The sequence below is a fragment of the Temnothorax nylanderi genome, unplaced genomic scaffold (genome assembly GCF_030848795.1).
Source record: "Temnothorax nylanderi isolate EJ_2023f unplaced genomic scaffold, tnyl_v1.0 TNYL_tig0149_pilon, whole genome shotgun sequence".
NCBI classification, from domain to species: Eukaryota; Metazoa; Arthropoda; class Insecta; order Hymenoptera; family Formicidae; genus Temnothorax; species Temnothorax nylanderi.
Window position 1 is genome coordinate 193,857 of NW_027249211.1, and position 9,331 is coordinate 203,187.

General features: G+C 45.1%; 1 protein-coding gene across 1 annotated transcript in view; it reads left to right on the forward strand.

The window, feature by feature from the left end:
- The window catches only part of Plexa (plexin A), a 186,717-nt gene extending 177,471 nt beyond the window's left edge, over positions 1–9,246 (forward strand). Inside the window, exons 4-11 of the mRNA XM_071714882.1 lie at positions 241–366; positions 566–1,027; positions 1,733–3,411; positions 3,488–3,701; positions 3,779–3,962; positions 4,044–4,754; positions 4,849–4,994; positions 5,090–9,246. Coding sequence (XP_071570983.1) covers positions 241–366; positions 566–1,027; positions 1,733–3,411; positions 3,488–3,701; positions 3,779–3,962; positions 4,044–4,754; positions 4,849–4,994; positions 5,090–5,263 — 3,696 coding nt within the window. The 3' untranslated portion in view covers positions 5,264–9,246. The remainder of the gene's footprint in view (positions 1–240; positions 367–565; positions 1,028–1,732; positions 3,412–3,487; positions 3,702–3,778; positions 3,963–4,043; positions 4,755–4,848; positions 4,995–5,089) is intronic.
- Positions 9,247–9,331: the final 85 nt, after the last annotated feature.

The window sequence follows — 9,331 nt, forward strand, 5'->3', positions numbered from 1 at the left end:
CAATTAACTTGTAATTTTTGATGAAAACTCGATGCTGAGAACTTCGCTCTATAATTGGAATCATATAATGTCTGAAATGATTAAATAGAATAAAATCGAATAAAGATGCTAACGGCGCGTTGATTAAATTGAAAGAAATAGTGCGTAAGTGAAATAAAATCTGAAATCCGAATTGACGTAATACGTAAGAAATATTGAATTGTTATTAGCTTGTTTTTTCACCTCACATATATCTTGCAGAGAATGGGACCAAGCTATAGAAGTGGGCCAGGTTTTTGTCCCACTATAAACGCCACCGAATCTCAAGAGATCCTCGTGTCTTCCGGTATCAAGAAGGCGATACGAGTTAAAGTGCATATCATTGGGGTATGTCAAAAACCTATTACATCACTAGATTTTTTTATCAATATAACTTTTTTGTCTCCGAATCTTTTGTAAAATTGCGAAATATATTACAAATTTCATAAATTTTTCTAAATTTTACTAATTGTAAGTACATTATTGAATTCAGGATTTTGTTGAGGTAATATATAAACGTGAATTCTATTTAAAATGTGATTTTCAGCAATTCATCATACAAACACGGTTCGTGTGCCAATTCAACATCGAGGGTCGCGTGACGAGCGTGAACGCGCGTCTGTTGGCCGACACGATCTACTGCGAGGAAACGGAATTCTCTTATACCTCTCGCGCGCCGAACATCACGGTGCCATTCGCAGTGATCTGGGGCGGCTCCAAACCCTTGGATAATCCGGACAATATACACCTTGTGATATACCGTTGCCGCGACATGGCGGACAACTGCGGCATGTGCCTGGCCCTGCCGACGAAGTACGGATGTGGCTGGTGCCAGAGCTCGGACAGATGCGAAGTGAAGGATCAGTGCGACCGCGGCTTGGGCATGTGGCTCAACAGCAACCAGACCTGCCCAAATCCGGAGATAAAATCGTTTGAGCCGGTAATGGGCCCCTGGGAGGGCAACACGAACGTGACGATTCGCGGCATCAATCTTGGCAAGACATTCAAGGTAAGAAAGACGTGATTCGATTTATTCTGCTATTCGTTACCGAAGCGAAATATATAGTCTCTGAAATATCGTCTCCGTTTATCATTCTCGTATGTTTGCATAGTAATGTGTTATAATAATTAATGGAAAATATAAAAAGGTATTACAAAAATATTAACCGGGACGTGAGTCGGGAAGATCGATTTTTTTTATAAAACTTCAATTGCGAAGGAATTGCATTTTTACAGCACTACTTCGAAATTCGAAGAAATAACGAAGTTATGAAATATCACTGTAGCTAACAGGCTATAGCTTGCTATTGTGTTTAAAAATATCATAGACTTTATAGTGATAAATTAAAATAATAGGTAAATGTAAAAAATATATTAAGAAACTACAAAAAAATGTTTGGCTCTGAAACTGCAGAAAAAACTTGGCGGAGAGCATATAACAGATTTAATGAATGAATTGACTATTTGGTCCTACTATGTGCCGAAATAAAGACTCAATTGAAAACATGAGTAATGCAATTTGAGCAACTACAACTCACTCAAATGTTACAAATGTGCTTACTACCGTAAAGATTTTTTAAATTATGAAATTCAACACTGACACTTGTTTTTATATATTTTGCATATTAAACTTTTATCATCATTAATACAATATCGACATTTGTTATCCGATTATATTCGTTCAATACACGTAATTGTTTAATATATATTGCAGGACATAGTTGGTGGCGTTACCGTGGCCGGCATGAGATGTCTACCTTACGAGGAACTTTACATTCGAACGAAGCAAATCGTTTGCCGAGTCGACGGACCTGGCACGCAGGAAGGCAGGAGCGGACCCGTTATCGTCAAGATCGAGGACTTCCGCGGCGAATCAGACTACAATTTCGAATTTGTGGATCCACAAATCCTCACGATATCACCCAAGTACGGACCTTTGAGCGGCGGCACCACTATCAAGATCACCGGTAATTATATGAACGCCGGTAGTACCATCCACGCTGACATCGACGAGCTACCCTGCTCCATAATAAGTGCCGAACCCAACGAGGCTCTTTGCATGACGAGTCCGAGCGATCGAAAGAGGAGCGGCATGCTAAAGATGTCCTTTGACGGTGGCAAGCGTTTATACGACGGTTACTTCGAATACGTCGATGATCCGACAATCGAGAGCGTGGAGAGTGGCGTGGCCGGTCAGATGAAGGTCCCAAAGGGGATTCCGGCGGGTGGAATAAAGATCTCGGTGACCGGTAAGAACCTCGGCTACATACAGAGCCCGCAAATGTACGTCTACTACGACGAGAAGATGTTCGTGTCGCAGTGCGAGGTGCACAGTCAGGAGAGCATGGTGTGCAAGTCGCCGACCATCGAAGTGCCCGAGCACATAATACTAGACGCCGAACGACCGCTTTCTCTCGAATACGGTTTCCGCATGGACAACGTCACCGGCGTTCAGAATCTCTCGCAGCACGGCTTCAACCACTTTCTTCTGTATCCAAATCCGATCTATGAAGTCTTCGACGAGGAAGTCAAGTATTACAAGAGCGATTATCTGACGATCAATGGTCAACACCTCGATCGTGCATGCCAAGAGTCCGACGTGGTCGTGCAGATCGGTAACGCCTTCTGCAACGTCACGTCCTTATCGCGGCAACAACTCACCTGCCGGCCACCCTTGACGCAACCGCCGGCTATCGATGCCCAGGGTCTGCCCAATAAACAAGAGCTGCCGGAGGTAGTGCTGATAGTGGGCGGTACGCTACGTTACAACATCGGCAAGCTTAGCTACGCACTGCCAGCCGGGCTGAATGGGCCGTTGTCGAAACCCGCGCTCATCGGCGTGATCGCCGCCATCGTGGTCTTAGTATTCGTATTCATAGCGTTCCTTATCGCCTATCGCAGAAAATCCACGGAGAGTAATCGCGTGTTGAAGAATATGCAGGAGCAGATGGATATTCTTGAGCTACGAGTCGCTGCCGAGTGTAAGGAGGCCTTCGCCGAATTACAGACGGAAATGACTGATCTCACAGGGGACCTCACCAGCGGTGGCATACCCTTCCTCGATTATCGCACTTACGCGATGATGATATTATTCCCCAGCGACGACAACAGTCCGGTACTGCAGTGGGACAGGCCAGAACTCGTACGAAAGGAGAAGGGATTGCGCTTGTTCGGTCAACTGATAATGAACAAGACTTTCCTGTTGTTGTTCGTACGAACGCTCGAGAGCAATCGTTATTTCTCGATGAGGGATCGGGTTAACGTTGCCAGCCTAATTATGGTTACGCTACAGAGCAAAATGGAATATTGCACGGACATCCTGAAAACCTTACTGGCGGATCTTATCGAGAAGTGCACGGAAGGCAAGAGCCATCCAAAGTTGTTCCTGAGACGGTAAGTATACGATATTCTCAATTATTAATGCTCGATGTTGATATTTACGATTTTAAGGGACTTATTTATTTCGTAGAACTGAGAGCGTTGCTGAGAAAATGCTGTCTGCTTGGTTCACATTTCTCTTGTACAAATTCATGAGAGAATGCGCTGGTGAACCACTGTACGTACTGTTTCGTGCGGTAAAACAGCAGGTCGATAAGGGTCCTGTCGATGCGATTACATCGGAAGCACGATATTCTTTGTCCGAAGAAAAATTGATTCGACAATCTATCGATTTCAAGCCAATGGTAAGGAAGCGTCAATACTTCGAGAAGATACTTCAAGATGATGCTTTGTAATAATAACGCTTCTATTACAATTTCAGACGGTCTACGTCTCGATATCCCAACAAACCGTGTTCGTTGGCGGAATGGATCCTAACACGGAGAACGTGCCAGTCAAGGTCCTTGACTGCGACACAATATCTCAAGTGAAGGAGAAGGCATTGGATACGATCTACCGAGCGACTCCGTACAGCCAAAGACCCCGAAAGGAGGATCTTGATCTCGGTAAGAGACTTTCGCGTTTGGATACTTAAACCTCATGTAAAATCATGCGATTCTCGTATTATACCTGATGAAATATTGCAGAGTGGCGGACTGGCGCATCCGGTAGATTAATTCTTTACGACGAAGACTCAACAACGAAGACGGAAGGCGAGTGGAAGAAGAGGAACACTTTGAATCACTACAGGGTACCGGACGGAGCGTCGCTCAACTTAGTCTCCAAACAATCGTCTATATACAATCTCTCGATTCTGTCGGAGAAAACGGACAAATCGCACAAGTACGAGACTTTGAATCTGAGCAAGTTCAGTTCGGCGAGTCCTCCGCTTTCTCGCGCCACTTCGCCGCTCAATCAGAATATTGACGCCGGTATGAAGGTTTGGCACCTCGTCAAACACCACGATTCCGACGCGCGAAAGGAGGGAGATCGCGGCAATAAAATGGTCTCGGAGATCTATTTGACGAGGTTACTGGCGACCAAGGGTACTCTCCAGAAGTTCGTCGACGACCTGTTCGAGACAATATTCAGCACCGCCCATCGAGGCTCGGCGCTACCTCTCGCCATCAAGTACATGTTCGATTTTATGGACGACCAAGCTCTGCAACACGGCATATCCGATCCGGAAGTGGTCCACACGTGGAAGAGCAATTCCCTTCCCCTTAGGTTTTGGGTTAATCTCATAAAAAATCCCAATTTTATTTTCGATATACACAAGTCCAACATCGTGGACTCGTGTCTATCCGTCGTGGCGCAGACGTTCATGGATAGCTGTTCGACGTCGGACCATAGATTAGGTATGTGTCTTTTACCAATTTCTATATTACTACTTCTGCGTTAATTAACGGAATTCGGAAATGTATAAAGATTTTTCTTCCGCTGTGTTCTTAGGTAAGGACTCTCCGAGTTCAAAACTATTATATGCAAAGGACATTCCAGTGTACAAAGAGTGGGTAGAGCGTTACTACTCAGATATTAAAGTCATGCCAGCCATATCCGATCAAGACATGAATGCCATGCTTGCCGAAGAGTCGAGGGTATTTATCCACTTCTATATTTGTAATGCATAAATTTGGCGGAACGAAATTTGCTCGATATGATTTCATCAATGTTCTATCTAATTTTGTTTCAGTTGCACACAACGGAGTTTAACACGAATTGTGCTTTATACGAACTGTATACATACGCGGGTAAATACAACGAACAACTAATAGTCACGCTCGAGGAGGACGAGTTCTCGCAAAAGCAGAGACTGGCGTATAAGCTCGAGCAAGTGCACAATATAATGGCGGCGGACAATCCCTGATGCATGACCATGAACTCCATGAAGCACATGACAAAACCTGCTCGTCAAGAGTTACCCTGCTGAGCGGTCAATCGCGGTCCGGCATAATTATCAACGGCGCGAACGAGGGGAACTGGCCTACCTTGAAATCGATTATCTCAGGTTCCGTGCAAAAGCCAGTTTTCTCAGTTTAACGCGAATCGCGAGTGAACTTTGGAGTTATTCCAAACGGGAAGCTGAAGAAGAAAGCGTCGCGAGTTAAACTGGGAATTAATTAAAGGACTAAATGTTAAAAGTAATGTGTCGAGGAAGTCTTCTCAGAGGTCGCCAGTTCGTAGGTGTGGCCATAATCATAAGCACATTGCCGCGTGCGCGCATAATTGTACATAAGATATCAAAAAAAAAAAAATCATGAATAATTGTAATAGGATATTAAATGTACGATCACTCCTTGACGATCGAGTCGAGTTGCAAAAGCGGGATGAGAGAGCGTTTCCCTCGCCGCGCGGTGATCGCACGCCCGTTTGCACCGCGAGTGATTTAAAAAAAAATGAATGTAATGTGAAACACACGCTAGTGATAAGAGAGAGGCGCGAGTGAGGGAATCGGCCGCGATATCGATCGATAATTTGTAAATGTGTTTAAAAAAGAAAAAGAAACGGTCGAGATTGCCGGCGCCGTGAATCTCGGTGAGCTGGCGATTTTTAACGAAGAAACATTTCCATCCACCGCTACTCTAGCTGAAATTTTTTGAATTACGTGAACTGAGACGAATTTTAAGAGATAATGATAATTACTGATAACGATGAAATAATTAAACGATATGGGTATATTATATATATGTATGGATGGTATGTCGTATGTATATGTGTACATATATACACTTTATACCGGCGCAAGCATGCCTGTGTGTGCGTGTGCGTATATCTAGTATCCGATGAGGAGGCGCGCGTGCGAGCAGGTAGGACGGTATCCCGCGCCGAGTTATTTTGCCATAACTTTATCACACAAAAAAAAAGATTTTACCGAGACCCAAGGAAGTCTCACTCGCTCACACGCTTACAAGCGCGCTGTCGCACGCTCCATAACTCGGCAGCGCCGTACCGCGCGCACGTGCGTATTTAATATGGTGTATTACGTATACTTACACGGCGCTCGCGAGGAAGGCAGGAAGGAAGGGAGGGAAAAAAAAAGAGTCATCCGCGCAACGGAGACAGACTGTATATTAGTTAATAAGTAATTAATCTATGGACTATGGCCGCGCGCGAGGCCAGCTCGATGTGACGGTTGTGTTGAGTGTGCGTGCTTCCCCTCCTTGGTCTCCGCGACTCAATCGTTCCATTTCGCCCATTTAATCGTCCATTCCTATCGTCGTGCATCCATCACCGATGTCATCGTCGCTATTCCATAATCATCGATAGCCCCATCCCTCTCCTCCCTCATCCTCCATGTCCAGCTCGTTAATTCCCAATTCCTATCTCCCTCTCTTCTCATACTACTTGTAGCGTGTCCACCATCGAAACTCTCCTGCTCTTCCTTCATCCTCCTAGAATTCATCCACATACCACTTTTCAATCTCTATCTACCTTTCTCTCTCTTTCTCTCTTTCTCCCTTGTAATGCTTCAACGCCTCCGTCGTCATGTTGTTGTCACTCTTAATTATTGTAATATATAATGAATAACGATCACTGTTGAGTATTGTCTGATTGTAATACATTGATATTGAATTGATATTGAATTGATAATCATTAATTAAAAGCGTAACATTAACTCTGTGGATGTAGCCATATTGGTGTGCGTGAAAGTGAGCCGCGCGAATGGATGTGCGTTTGATTCAGAGCCGAAACCATTGCACAGTATCGAGAGAAAGGGCGCACAACACACGCCTCTTCGGAATCTCGTATTTGGATGCTCTCATTGTCGAAGGGTCGCCCGGCATCGATGAACAAAGCTGTCTGATCAACTGTTCATTCCCTTTACGCACAAATTGCCAAATCACACCACGTTGCCTGTAAATTGGACGACAAGTCCGATCTACAGAGTGCCTGATCCTGGTATGATTTTACATACTTTCTTGGGGGAGGATGAGGGAGCTAATGTGATTCGAAGTCGGACGACGCTTTCTTCGAGCTCGCAGCTCTTGCGTTTAACATGGTGACATTCTGTCAATGCGTACGGCTGGTAGCGAATGACGACTGCCCGATGTGTGTGCGCGTGTGTGTGCGTGTGCGTGTCCTGTGCGTCAATTCAATGTGCAGTTATACGTGGAGAAAGTATTTATTGCTCAAAAAACATCGGAAGACCGTGGTGGAAAGGTAAGGAAGCGGGTAAAAGATACGGAGTTGTTGGGTAGGCTTACTGGAAAAGGAATTGGGGGGAGGGCGGGGTGGAGAGTCGGAAGGAGAGACGGACGCGGTAGAATCGAACGCGGTGGCGAAGACACATCGCCAGACAGGGTAATAATATCGCGCGACCAGGGAAAAGAGGCGAGAGACGACGACAATTTAATTGACGCGAACGGGTCAACGGAACGATCCCGAGAAGCAACGCGGTTTCCCTCGAGGATGAGGCGCGAACGCGTGAGCTCGCCCGCTGTTCCGCGCACGAGAGAACGGGGCGTGCGGTACCCTCCCCCGCGCACGCCGACTTCAAATGGTACTAATAAACCCAAAGTGCCTCTGGTAGATTTTTGGGCATAAGCTTGAGTAATAAAAACTACATAGCATTTACTATAAAAAGAAAAAAGAGAGAAAGAAAAGAAAAGAGACACGACTACGACGCGACCGCTGATTATAATAAAACGATAATAAAAGAGAGCCGAGAAAGAGAGAGAAAAAGAGGATTAAATAAAAAAGTAAGCGAAACACGGCGAGAGTGCTTCTGAACGCGCCCTCCGCAAATCGATTGCACGCGCGAAAGGCGAGCGGAGATGTGTGCGGGCGTACCGGATGTGTACGCGGTGCGTACGCTAATTAAACGTTTAGATAGATATTAACGTATAGTCGGTAGCCTAGTCTCTATGTCGGTGTCTGTCTGCCCTGAGTGTCTTTCCCACGGTGTACCCCCTCAAGTGCGTGTACCTTGAAATCCCCGGCGAGCAGATTCCCTCACAGTGTCCAACGCCCTCAGTCACCGTCGTCCTCGAGTTCAGCCTACTCTCCCCTTCGCGTGTCACATCCCCCGGCCGGTGTATCGACCCATTTGCGGATCCTCGCCGTCCTTTGTCTCCCGAGCCCGAGCTCCTCCTCCCCGAATCTTCTCCAGTACCTCGACACCCCCGTCTTTTAACGCAACTAACTGTGCTCACATCACGCGTCATTCGCCACAATTACCGATCGGCACGTTTTTTGCTAAGTAAATATTATTATTATTATTATTATTGTATCGATGGTTCCTCATCAATTATGGAATATACGAATCCCGATTTGTAAAATTCGAACTTAACTAAGAAGATGTGTAATAACTTAATCATCGTATCGTTCATGCGTGGCTTTGCTGCCCCCCGGCAGTCTAACTACCGTCGTATGCTTGGATGTGGAGACAACGTGCGCGCCTCCGAGAGTGTTTCCGATGTACGCTAGCGTGCGAATGAGTACGAATAGCTGGGTGTCTATTATATTCCCCGCCTTTCTATGCGTCTTGTTCAAATTGTGCATCCCCCTTTCCTCTTGTAGCCGTCAATCGGAAATCCGTCGGATTGAGGCCACAAGAGACGAAAGGAACAATTTGTGAAAAAGAAACAAAGGAGACGGGGTTGCAGGAACGAATGGCTGAACGAATGTTAGATGGATTGTGCAAGACTGAGAGAGGCAGCGGAGGGAGCTTGCCAATCAATCCCGAGGTCGCTCCCTCGCCGCTCATTTTTATGTCATAAATATTAATTATGATTATACATAAAGGATAAACGCATCCAGCAAAACATGATTACGTTACGTTTATAATAGTCATGTTCCTTTCCGATCGATGATAATTGATAATAAATCTATATCAACCTTGCTACATTATTTTGTACTTGTTTTTTAAATATTTCTTAATTTTTTAATCTTAATATATTATATATACATATATATACAAATCTATAAATAATGC